This window comes from Lygodium microphyllum, chromosome 9 (genome assembly GCF_053477565.2).
Source record: "Lygodium microphyllum isolate KBCC chromosome 9, Lygodium_microphyllum_v1.1.10, whole genome shotgun sequence".
NCBI classification, from domain to species: domain Eukaryota; kingdom Viridiplantae; phylum Streptophyta; class Polypodiopsida; order Schizaeales; family Lygodiaceae; genus Lygodium; species Lygodium microphyllum.
The window spans coordinates 70,946,612-70,959,973 of NC_141143.1; the positions used below are offsets into that span (position 1 = coordinate 70,946,612).

Below are 13,362 nucleotides of genomic sequence, written 5' to 3' on the forward strand. Positions count from 1 at the left end.
TAGAACAGTGGTCGCACAGCATAAAACTGAGCCTTTTCTTGAGTGCGTGCAGAAAACTTCCGTCTGCAAAACAGGCCCCGAAATGGCCTCAAATCAAAAAAACAAGGTCGCCAAGGGCTAAAGCCCTTTCCCGCAGCATATACTGCCCTCTTGCTTCACCGCGAAGGGCGTCTCAACCTGAGACAATGCACTCCTGCAATTTCCGGCTGTGCTACCTGCAGAGATCTGCTCCCAAAACAGGAAATGAAAGCAACACTGCTCCTCTTACCAGACCACCGCGAGCTTGGCTTGCTTTCTTGAGCTCCTTACCACGAACAAGGCTCTGATACCATGTCAAGATTGTGGGAGAGAAGGAAGGAGTCTCGCTTGAAGCTTTCTTGCTTGCACAATGGGGGAAGACACACAAGGGTGGAGGCTGAAAACAGTTTTCCTCTTCTTAGTTGTGTAAGCCAAAAGAACTCAAGTACAAAGAAATAGAAGAACCCTATATATGGGTCTCAAACCAAACTCAACTAACTAAGGTGGCATACTAACTGAGCCACGAACTAGAGTAGATAAGGATAGCTATCATGTAGCTATTATTCATGGGCGGTGTACCAACCGCGTCTGCAACTGACAAGTCGGTGACATAAATATACAACGGTCACCCTGGCGTATCACGAGTGGAGCTCGATATCTCAACATTCATGACATCTCTTACTAGAGTATACATCATTTTTTATTTCTCAACAGACCCTACGCCAAAATCCACCTGCTTTCTGTGTGGTCAAGGTTTTACACAATCTCACGAACAAGTCTTGAGAAACTCACCTTCGGAATGATGATATCAAAAGAGCACTAATATTTCCAATTTCTCTCATGGCCATTGTACTTGGCTTTCACTTGCATTTATTGTGTGGATGCTAAGAAGAATCCCTCTTAGGGTTGCTTGAGGAAGCTTGGTTAGGTTGAGAAGGGGATAGTCCATTCGTAGGCTATGAAGTGCCATTGTCCAAGACTGTATTTGAGCTACTAGATACTCCTTGAAGTTGGATACGATATGGAGCTCTGAGAGGGGAACCTTCTTCGTATCTACCTTAGACCTAGCCAACTTTCCTACATAGCAAGAGATTTGGAATCTTGATGAATAAGATAGAAAGTGAAACCCTCTTATATAGTGCTTAAAATTTAAGACTCATTCACATAGATGCACTCTCTCTTTCTCTCTTAAATAATGAATTGTGTTCACGTTGAACATGTTCTTCATCTTACTATTCTAGCTCTTTTCGAATCCATTTACCATCTTCTCAAAAACTTGTTTCTAGCTACTTGACATGGTTTTCTTTGGTACTTGAGGTATCATAATATGCTCTTTTAGCGATATGAAGTGATTCAATCACATTTGCAGTCGATTCATCAACACTTTCATTTGCTCTCTTCTACGATAGTTAAGCTTTATCCTCTAGTATGATCATGTACCACCAAGATAGTAATTGGATCATTGGATTGTTGCAATTTACCCCTCTACCATGATCAAGTTTTCTTTGATATGCACCGCAAGCTATCCAATGTGAAATTTATATCCCTTGCATGGACCAAACTTTCATGCTTTGCTGCTTTTTTGCAAAGTATAGCCCATGCACCTCAAGGATATGCTACAAAGATACATATTACACATGAATCAAAATATGCTCAATAATTTATACAATTCATACACTTTTAAAATATTAACTTAGTATGCGCACCATATAATGTGTGATAAAACTTTTGCCCCATGCTTTCACCACGTTTTCGTAGAAGCTATGCATAATATTAATAAACTCTTGCTTATCTATTAGACACCATCTTTCGAAGAAAGGGAGCCAATTTATTGAGACTTAATCCAAACCTTGGCTTTGGCTAATGTTGTTTTACTTCCTTTACTTTGATCAGAAATCACAAAATGTAACTCTTTTCACCTATCGTAACCTTGTGACATAAACTGTGATATTTCCTTCCTCATCACTGATGGATACTAAAGAAATTTCCTAGCTTTTGCTCCTCCAAAGCAAGGCTTTTTTGGCAAGTTACCATTTATTCATAATCTCTTCTCGTCCTTTTGAATCGTTACTTGATGCTTGTGTAGCCCAATTTTTCATAGCACTCACTCCACATTCCTATATGTTGTAATGGCATCTTTTTTGGGTTGCATCCTGTAAGTAAAGAAAATATACTCATACACAATTTTCTCCATGATTCTAACAAAAGTATACAATGAACAAATATGAATACGATCCAATGAAATATTAAAGTGGGACCTTCTTTATTTTGTGTTGGTATAGCACTTGTCACCCTTTGCTAGTTCTTCTTCATGCCCTTTCCTTTCACCCTCTTTGTCAAGTAATATAGACATGGATGCTTTGCATTTGCACCACTGGAGATTTCATACATGCATTATAAGGTTTTCAAGTCTCCTACAAGATGCCATTATACCAAGTATTGACCATATCCTTCAACTGAGAGCATCTCACTATGTTCCTAACGATGGATGATATTTTGAATGCTTGTGTGTATAAAGAAGAGTTCTAGCACCTCAAATGTTTTCTTGGATACCTCAAATGCAGTGAGCTATCACACATGGCATTATGATTGAACATTGAAGTTCCTTAGGTTGCTCTTCTCTAATTGTAAAGCTCTGTCATCAAAGTTACACTAACTCTTTCAAGCTTTACTTCTTTGATGATCTCACTTTTATCTAATTTTATGACAAGGTGTAGTTCACTATTTTATCCTCAACTAACATATTATAATACATTACCATTTTTTTCTGAACCTTGTATAAATCTAGATAATAATTGTTGAGTTAGGTAAAGTTCACCTCATATGTATGCTTGGTCTCAATATTTAGTGTTTCCACACCTTAAACATGCATGGATCTCCTATTAGCTCCAAAACCTTTGCATTAAGTTGTTGTCGAGTCTCTATTAACTTTGAAGTTCTAGGAAGAGGCATGATTCTATTTCTTTTCAGCACACGACCAAACGTAGCCTTATTACCCTTGAATATTTTTAAGAAAGTCACTATATTAATATCGGCCTTGTCACAAATGGATTGTGCATCCACAACTAGGAACTTTGTTTGATACATATTTCAATGTAAATTCAATTAGCGTCTCCTTCACAACTTTGAACTTTGAATTGCTTAATGTGTTTTCCAATGTATTTTCCTTTAGCAATCTTCTAATAGATGATCCAAGCTCACCCTCACCTAGGTTTTCATTATGAGTTTCCTTACATACTTTATATGTCACTTCCATTGGCTACTATTCACAATCAACTTATTAATTGGCTCCTTTTTCATTTGCACTCTTGTGTTAACTTACTATTGATTTTTCTAAGGTCATCCAATTGTGTCTTTTTCTCCTTATATGAGATACCAATGTCATAGATAGTGTTCTACATTATGGCAAACTAATCATTTTATCAAATTATAGTCTCATTCAACTGCACCACTTGTCAAATGAGCTGTTGTATATGAAGTTGATGTGCAATAATTACATCATTATAATTTTTATGGTTGCTTGATAGATTGTAAATACTTTGAATGTTTGATCATTGAGTCACTTAGTGTAACCAAGCAATCCATTATTACCCTCACATACATACTTCAAAAAAGTTATAAATTTTAAGAAAGTTGGAGGTTTATTGGGTAGGGGACCAATTGGGTAGATTCCCCCATCAATGCACTTGGGTAGGGGACCAATTGGGTAGATTTCCCCATCAATGCACAAGTCTAGGTGATTTAATCCCATCTGCTTGTAACTCTGTAAACTTAAGGGTTGTCACTGATACGCTAGACCCCTTTTAAAAATGGGGCATATTCGACCTCGACTACAATATGCAACTTCTTCTTTTTTGTATGCATTTTACTTATTGCTTATGCCCTAGTTGTAGGTATATGAATTTATTACATAGAGATGCTAATGAGAATATGAGGTTTAGTATTTAGAGTGTTAGCCCATAGAGAAGCCAAATGACGCACTTATATATTAATAGGAATAGGGCTATCGAGTTTACAATGATAAACTAGAGAGTCACATGTAGATCAAACACTAAGATAAACACATAAAGACCTTAATGAAAATAGTTGATTTGGTGTCTATATGGAGATAGTTTGGAGCATATGCATAGAGATATTAATAAAAATGAAGAGCCAATCTTGCTTATCTTAGGAGATAGAGTAGAGATAATACAATGGTTATGGTTGAGAAATTGTGAGCAAGAGAGATGTAAGTAGTCCTCCATGTTAATAAATGTTGTCTAATCATAGAGAAGATGTTACAGTAGAGCCATGAAAGAGTAAACAAATGGAAAAAAATGGCTTAGAGAGTAGGGGTATCCAAGAGTTCTCGTATTTTAGAAAGTTCAATTTTATCTCCAAAAATAGCTCCAATTTTTTTAAACCAACAGGTTCATTTTTTGACTAAAAGCTATGACATAAAAACTTCCCAAAATATCTTTTAAATTTTTATCTTTCTCATTTTCAATTAAAATAACATTTACTTTGTATCTACTAATCATTTGCATTGAAAATCAAGCACCACACTTCCATAACTAACTTTTAAAAAAATATATTTGTTTAAAAAAGAGTCCTTGAATAAGGAGAGAAAGGAATTTGAGCAAATCCTTTGTGAATAATATTAAAAAAAGACAAAAAGAGATTGAAAAAGTGGAAAGAGAAGAGGATTATTTTACTATTTTTCACTTTTCTTTTAATTATTTTAAGGAGGAGATAAGGAGAGTTAAAAGGTCCATTTTTTAGTTCCTTTTTTTTTCCCTAATGCTTATAACTTTCATAACCTTCCTACTTGGTGACACACATTTTGGAGCATATAAGATGCAAACATGGGTATTAGGAAAAATTTGGACTCACTTTTGGGCATCATAAAAACTATCATGTCATCGTTCCATTAAAAAAAGAGGACCCACGAATAACTATATCTATTGTACTTCAAAACTATATCATATAATATATTATTGAAAAGATTTTACTAAGAGGATTCTAATGCACCAACTTCCGATAAATTTGGAGTTTATATTCTCAAACTATGGCATTCCAACCAAAAAGTAATCTCAAAAGTTTCATAACAATAGCCTCACCCTCATTTGTCTTTCTAAAATATTTCTTAGAATTCCACGGAGCTTAAAAGACCAAAAGTGAGTCCAAATCTTCCTTAATATGACCAATCCCCCTATCAATCCAATTCCAACTTGACATAAAGACTCCTAGTCCATCACATGGTAGGAGTGCACGAATCTTGTTTGTTGCACCACCCTAGGTTCAAACAATGGAATCAAAACGTTAAGATAAATACACAATAGTTAAGACATTGAATTGCCTTCTATTCTTTTAAAAGCTCTAACTTGCTTTGAAAATAATCTCTCATTGTATCTTCTCTACACTCCACTTTAAATACCCATGTATTCTTCTCTCCAACCCTAAAAAGCATGAACATATTAAGGCTTCAAGATATAGTGAACTCACCAAGTTACCTTCCTATGTTATAGTCTAAAAGCTTACAAGCTCCAAGTTAGTTCCATGACCCAAGAAACAATGATTTGATGTTGTTGCTCTTTGCATCCACCACCAAATATGCCAACACTGAGAGAAAAAGATGGAGAAGAAAAGGCAAAGAAAAAGGATAGAAAAGAGCTTATCTACACCTAGTCGTTCACTCTCTTGCAATCTCACAATCTCATACATAACCTCAAACTCAAACCTCTCACTATGAATGGAAAGAAAAAGAAGAAAAAAAATATATAGAGCTTCAATATCCCAAGTTCCTCACATAAACACAATGCTCACTCACGCGCTCTCTCATTGTCAACAATGGAGACACGATGATATAATAGAAGAGGTGAATGGTAACACTGACAGAGCTTCCATAGCATGGATACATAAATAAGAGTTTGCTAACAAAGCTTTTGCAACATGGACATATAGACCAAAATTAGGGCTAGGATTAGAACTTCTCTCTAGTATGGTCCCTCCTTTGTATTTGGGGTTTGCACACCTTTTACATTCTAGGTTTTCACAACTACGAATTATTCCACTCTTTTTGGGCACCCTACCCACTTTGTGAACTCTTGGTCAATTCATACTTGATACATGCTTCTAGCTTGACCTGATTGAACCTAGGATATGCTGCTACAATCAGATATTCATGCAGTAACCCATGTAATAGTTATAGATGCAACGAATACAATTATGAGTGATAACAAAATATGCATGGATATAGTGAGTCTGACTTTCACAACATAACACAACCATATTATAGTGTAAAAAAGGTATAGTGAGCTTGACTTTTACAAAATAACATAACCATACTTAGTTCACAAAATATGGATTATATGAAAAGGATGAAGATATCTCCTCCCCTAACCCTATTGATATTTTTGAAGACGTTAATGTAAAGATACCTCCTTCCCTAACCCTATTGATATTTTTGAAGTTGTTTTACTTGTGGGATTTTTAAAAACCTTCTCATTATGATATTCGACATAGTTAGGATCCTTTGAAAATATTTAATCAAACTAGCATTTATGTTCAAAAAAAATTCTTATCAAAGAAACCACTACCTACTAATGTGAAAATTTTACCAAGTCCTAATATACTTTTTCTTGTTTTGGTTTGCACATATGCTTAGAAGATTTTTCTTAGAAAATAATCATCCTCTTGACATGTTATAGGGCATGCTCACTCAAAGAAATACATTGAGGAAGCATGATGATGAAATGAGAGAGAGAGAGAGAGAGAGAGAGAGAGAGAGAGAGAGAGAGAGAGAGAGAGAGAGAGAGAGAGAGAGAGAGAGAGAGTGTGTGTGTGTGTGTGTGTGTGTGTGTGTGGACACATGAAACCCCTTTTGGCTTCCCTTTGCGAAGGTTTCTTGAGGCAACAACAAAACTAAAGTCAAAGAAGCATGTAAATTCTTAACAAATGAGAATTATCCTTACTTAATGGTATATGGCTTCACACTCTATGTATGCCATGTCAATTGTTACCCCACTTTCTTCATATTTTCTACCTATAACAAAAGTTAATTGAAGCATGTCCCTATACCTATAGTAGATTTTGTACATTTCTAATAGACTAAAAACCTCATTCCCCTCCCCCCCCCCCCCCAACCCACACACACAACCTCATTTTAATTCATACTAGATTTTCTTATTAAGGTTTGGAAACCATGGAGGTTTAAGAGGTCCTTTAGAGGTTCACAATCTCCTTAGGCCATAACATGAGAAATAAATTTAATGTCTTATGAAGGCTCAAGACAATGTGTGATGAGATTTCTTGTTTTGAGTGTGCAATTCTTAGATTTTACCACTAGTTTAGTAAGAATACATAATATTCTACTAAATGAACAACTTCTAAAATTCATTTCAACACATGATGTCATATTGTTTTGGTGTATTGAGAAATCTTTTGAATAGTTTAGGAACATTGGTCACCCTTTGACCAATGAAGCAACATTAGTTACCCTTTGACTACTAACGAAGCAACTATTTACATGCTAAAGGAGTACATAAGCTAAGTTTGAACATTATAATGCAAAACATGTGCATGTTATCCATATTTTATAGGTAGATTTTGTGTGTGTTCAAGAATGAGAGTAAAATTAACCAACTAGAAAGATGCAAATTTTTATATATATTGCCAGTGGAATACATGTCCTCAAAAGTGATAGCCAACATGGCAATCATTCTTGCTTTTGACTCTAATATCATGAGTTTGATTTCACGCACACACACACACACACACACAATTCACAACGTGCCATTGCTATGAACTCATTACAAAGTTTGGTTGATTGTGGTTTTCAACATCTCTTCTACACATTGGACAAGAATTGTGTCTCAAGAGCCATTTATCTACACAACACATGTGAAACATATGATGGCAAGTTGGTAAGCATCTCACAATTTCTCCCTTTAGAAGCTCCTAGGAGAAAGACGAATCAAATCAAACACTAATAGAAATGAAAAATGCATATACATGATGCATGCATAAGTACAAGCTTGTGTGCATTTGTGTCTGTCCATCAAACATGTTACCTGCAAGCAGATGCTGCAACATACACTCTCTCCACAAGCAACCAAGCATCTCCCTTGAGTGAATGTGTGACATGGAAGCTTCTCAATGCATTCAAGAGACACTCCTTGTGGTCGTGATTGCTCTGTAACTCCAAATATCTCATATAAGTCCTCGTAGCTCATCATCTCAAAGTTTTCCTGCTATTTTCATTAGTTGGATATTCTTTAGATCAGTATTAGTGTTACACAAGTAACAAATGGTAAAAGAAAAAAATGAGATTTATTCTTGTTGCATGGAGAGAAAAGCTATATGATGTGGTGCCCTTGGCACATTAAGGGTAGTGCCATGCATAAAACTTGTGCATTTTTGCAAATATGGCAAGGAAAGCAAGTTGCATGTGGCACCTTCTCTTTAACCCTCATAGATGCTATAAAAGGGGCAACTCACTTACTAGATTTTATAAATAAAAGGGGCAACCTCACTTACTAGATTTTATAAAGTGTAACTATTGATAGTTAATCGTAGTATGACCCTAATCCTTAGCAAATAAGGAATCTCCCTTTTAATATTAAAAGAGTAATGTTTTGTAGTGTGGGGGTAGGGGAAGATAGGGTTTGAACTCACACCCCCACAATACTTAGCCCACAACACTTAAACCACTAGGCTACAACCAAACTGGCCATCCACTTAAATTTTGATTAGTTTAATACTTGTATGTTAATTACAAATACATTTTCCCTAATTAGTGTAATTGAATTAAATAATAGCTAGATTCCTTTGCTTCCTCAAATCAATCATCAATAGAGGGATCTATGGCAAGAAACTTATCATAGGGTTGTTCTAAAGCGTGGTGAATATGCAGTAATGCTATGTGATATTAGATTGTGATGAGGAGCGTCTTGATTATGGGACTTTATTCACTGAGATCAGACTATATTAAATCATGTGTTGAGAGAAAAAATAAAATAAAATTAGTGGTGATTCATTTGACTCAGGGAGTGCCTTTTTTTTTGGTTGGAAATACAAAATGATAATAAAAAGGATAACGTAGCTAATAATATTATTTATTATTATTTTTTTAAAAACCTACCATGGCTGTTACACGTGTGGCTGTTGTTGCTGCAAGCTGGTCTTGCACGAAACGTCCGTTGAGCAAGTTGTCCATTAACTCGGTCTGCACCAAAAAAGGAAGTTGTCCATTACGAGAGTCAATAATGTTTGGCTTGCTATTGCAGAGAATTAGTAAGGAGTTTATATGAAGTACAAAGCAAGGGATGATATGGCTGATGATGGGATGAGATGCCACTCACGATTGATGGGGATGGTACTGCATGCCGAGGCTCAGAGCACCAGTACGCCTTGGCAGCGTCCAACACCTCTATTGACAGGATTGCCCCCGCCACCGCCCCCAGAACTGCTCCCCGAAGCAGCCCGTTCTCGGTGACCTGCCCGGCGATGGCACCCGCGACTGCACCTGCGAAGGCTCCCACTGCATGCACATTGCAAACACGGCACAACCCTGCACTTAGTACTCCCTCTTCCCTGCAGCAGCTACTGTATGTACTAGTTATTGCCACTCAGAAACCACATTGCACAGCATGTCCTATCGCCTCTTCTTTTGTTCCATTCATCTTTAGTTCCATCTTGTTCCTAATGGCAGCCGCTACTATATAATTATATCACAAATGCACGCGGCCAACACCTAAGAGCCATCGCATTGCACAGCATCTTCTCATTACCACCCGCTTCTCTCATCCATCAAACTTCCTACTCAGAGCTTGCCATTGATAAAAACCCATCACCACAAAAACCCTATTGATTGATCGATTCGCCACACATCATCTATCACAGTGATACATTGAGACCTAAGTACTCGCTCTCTCACTCTGTCAAGCAGGCCGAACTGTATTGCACAAAAAATATCGTCGAATTAGACAACCCCTCACCGTCCAGTTGTCCCTGATTGCTACTCAGGTGCCAAAGTGAGAATGCAGCTCAACGCATCATAATACAGGCTCGGGAAGAAGGAACATGAATGGAGAAGAAGAAGCAACAAGACAATAACTCATGCAGTGACATATTCATACTTACCTACAGCAAACATGCCTGTGAGTGCGCCAGACAGTGCGCCTCCGAGAAGGCGTGGAAATTGAGAGAGAGGAGCGGAGAAGAGGAGGCTGCGTAGAAAGATCTCATCGATACGGGGAGTACAAAGACGATGATCAGTACCTGCCATTGTTTCTCACTGTTGCCGACACAGAGAGAGAGAGAGAGAGAGAGAGAGAGATAGGCTGTCTTGGTCCTAATCTAGGTAACGAGAGAGAGAGAATAGATTCATGTCCATATACCCCCACTAGGCAGGCCCTCAGTCTCCTCCCTACCCACGAAGTAGCCTTTCATGACATGATATGTTCATTGTCCACTACCCACCTTGTTCTTAAAGTTGATAAGGTCACAAGTGCCAAATGACAACTTACAAGACCTGCCAAAAGGGAGGATTCAAACTTGAAGTAGCGAGAAAAGTTGAGATAGAATTCAACATTGAGTGATCTTACCAAGGCTAGAATGCCATAAAGGCTCCACAACATTGTGTTGATACATTAAATTTGGTCAACTAGTGTGTTCGAGGAAGTTGTTATTTGTGATGCAATTCTTGAGCCATACATGAAAGTCGTAATGAGATGATACCCAATATAAACTCTTCATCAGACCAAAATTAAAAAAGATGGTAATAAGATCATTGATGGAGATAAACGCACATATCGACCCTCTTGGATCAAATACAAAGTGTGATCTTCCATCAACTTGCAAAAAAAGATCGAGATGGAGATGAAGGTGAAGATGAAAGTAGGGGTATACTATCCCTTGTTGTGCAATTTGTCAAGGGTATCCCCAATCATGACATTGCTAACAAGGAAGAGGTATGATTTTGGTGAGAGCTAAAAGAAAACAAGAATTTAAAAAGATAAGAATTTGAGTTCACATCTATTTATCACATGTAGAGAGAGAAATCATTTAAGGCTCCCGATGTAGAGAGAGAGAAGCCATTTAAGACCCCCCCTCTCTCTCTCTATATCAAAGTTAGGGGTTCTCATCACCCGCATGTTACGCTTTCGGGAGAACCACGCTGCATAGATCATTCTTTCGCCGTAGCTACCCTTTCCTACCATGGGGGAGGAGAATCATTATATATTTGGAAAGGTCCCATGGGTCATAATTTGGCCTTCTGTGGACAATAATAAACTACTCTCTCTCTCTCTCTCTCTCTCTCTCTCTCTCTCTCTCTCTCCATCTTTTCTTATTGTATCACCAATTGCCCTTTTCATTTTTCCAACAAGCATTTGACATAGTAATAGGCGTGCAGCTCTCTCTCTCTCTCTCTCTCTCTCTCTCTCTCTCTCTCTCTCTCATGGGCAAGGTGTTGATAAGGCTACAATCTAAGCAATGAAGAAAACATCGGGTTGCAATCTAGCAAATCAATCATTGAGCATGCAAAGTAGATAGGTCTCTCTCTCTCTCTCTCTCTCTCTCTCTCTCTCTCTCTCTCTCTCTCTCTCTCTCTCTCTCTCTCTCTCTCTCTCTCTCTCTCTCTCTCTCTCTCTCTCATACACACACACACACAGACTCTCTCTCTCTCTCTCTCTCTCTCTCTACACACACACGTGTGCACATGCACACATATGCACATGCACACACGTACACACACAAAAGCACACGCACACGCACATGCACACGCATGTGCGTGCACACACACACACACACACACACACACACATCTCTAAAATGAAACTCGGTCTAATATAACTATACATGATTAAACTAGCTTGATTTAACCAAGGCTTCTCATTGGTTATGCAAGTATGAGAGATTTTGGAAATTGAGAGATTTTTCATTGACCAAGGTGAAGCTGTAGATTCTCTTGAGCTTATAGAGGGTGATTAAGCATGGGCATGATGTGATGGTTATTTTGATTATTCTTTTTTATAGTTAGGATAGTCTTTGTCTATAATAGAGACTGTACTTTTTTTTTGGTTGGTTTATAGCTAATACTTTTGCTAATGTAGTGATGGGTAATGTCCTAGGCTAAACTCACCTATTTTGAGCATGGTGGGATGCTTCAATGTGTCCTCAAGCAACTCATCCATTAGTGCAAGCTAGGGGTAAGACAAGTTCTATACTAAGAGCACAATTCTTATTTTCTTCTTTAGTCACATTGTTCTCACATAGGCATTTTGGGATGGGAAGGAGTAGTAACGAGTGATCTTGTTGTTGGGGGTAAAGGTGCCTCTGCCTAGCCACTCATGTATTATTACACTGACAGTCACACCGCCACTGCACACTGCAGGTGGTGGGCGGCCATCACTGTCACTTTATTCTTTTAGTTTGAATAAAGGAAGGCCCGGTCACACATTGTGACTGTTGGAGTTCCCATTTCTTATCTCTCTCTTTCTTGCTCTTGCTCTCCTACCATAGCTCTCAAGTGCAAGCTTCGATCCTTCTCACCTTTCAACTGGTATCAGAGCACGGCTTCCCGACTCTTGAGCTTGGCTCGTGGCATTCTCAGCTTTCCATTGACTCCCCACTCGCATTGGGTCTCCTTCTCGGTAGCCATAGCTTATTCTCTTGAGCTCCTGTCACTCCCCGGCTTCCCAAGCTTCTTCCCGGCCTATTGAGGCACCATCAGGGCATTGACATTGAGGTATTGCTTCATTATTTCAGAGATTTATCTCAGTCCACAGGTCTAGGTAAACAGGGTTTTCACAGGTTGTGGGCAGCCATAGCTCATACCTCTTGGAGCTTCCTTCACCTGGATCTTGTTTCTAGCCTATCAAGGCTTGCTGAGGCTTGGTGTAGGTCTTCTTTGGCCCCCATTTGTGCCCCCCTTGGGCCACATTGTTGACACGTGGGATAGCAGACCCCTCCAGCCAGCTCACGTTTTTTTTTTTGCGCCTGTTTCAAAATCTGGCCCAAAAATCACTCTTTTTGTCATATCTCGGGCATTCGAAACCTGATTCAGGCAAGGTAAGAGTCTAAGTTGGGGTTTTGGCACGCTCCGGATACGATGGTGATGTTGGATTTGCCAAATTTTGATGACAAAATATTCTGCAACAGATTTCAAGTCTAAGACAGTATGTATTTGTATGCCTATGGCTTATGTGATGCTTCTACTGATGTCTATTGATACAGGATCACTTGTGGATGTTATGCCTCTTATGTGAGACGCATTTGGAGCTGATTTAGCTCAGACATTGACTATTTTGAACAATCCCAAATCTGTCCAAAACAAGGCAGCCACCAGTTACTTCAATTTTA

The 13,362-nt window shown here is 38.3% G+C and overlaps 1 protein-coding gene across 9 annotated transcripts; it reads right to left on the reverse strand.

Annotated features, from left to right (window-relative positions):
* Positions 1–1,901: 1,901 nt before the first annotated feature.
* On the reverse strand, positions 1,902–10,452 carry LOC148031165 (NEP1-interacting protein-like 2). 9 transcript variants are annotated; one of them, XM_087685682.1, is made up of 5 exons: positions 10,141–10,452; positions 9,360–9,538; positions 9,140–9,223; positions 8,070–8,191; positions 1,902–2,171 (listed from the first exon to the last, which is right to left on the reverse strand). In XM_087685682.1, the coding sequence occupies exons 1-5, from the start codon at positions 10,283–10,285 to the stop codon at positions 2,123–2,125; spliced, it is 579 nt and encodes a 192-aa protein (XP_087541808.1). In that variant the 5' UTR covers positions 10,286–10,452; the 3' UTR covers positions 1,902–2,122. The 9 variants fall into 9 exon arrangements, with proteins under 9 accessions (XP_087541808.1, XP_087541816.1, XP_087541811.1 ...); XM_087685690.1 differs by having other exon boundaries at positions 1,906–2,171; positions 8,070–8,249; XM_087685685.1 differs by lacking the exon at positions 1,902–2,171 and adding an exon at positions 7,216–7,886.
* Between the last annotated feature and the right edge of the window lie 2,910 nt (positions 10,453–13,362).

What these genes read in the sequence shown, in the direction of transcription:
- LOC148031165 (XM_087685686.1), bottom strand. Translation starts at nt 10,285, where the DNA reads ATGGCAGGTACTGATCATCGTCTTTGTACTCCCCGTATCGATGAGATC. An exon ending in CACAGGCATGTTTGCTGTAG is followed by an intron (nt 9,539 to 10,140) that starts GTAAGTATGAAT and finishes ATGTGCATGCAG; the next exon opens with TGGGAGCCTTCGCAGGTGCA. An exon ending in GTTGCAGCATCTGCTTGCAG is followed by an intron (nt 7,957 to 8,069) that starts GTAACATGTTTG and finishes TCTTTCTCCTAG; the next exon opens with GAGCTTCTAAAGGGAGAAAT.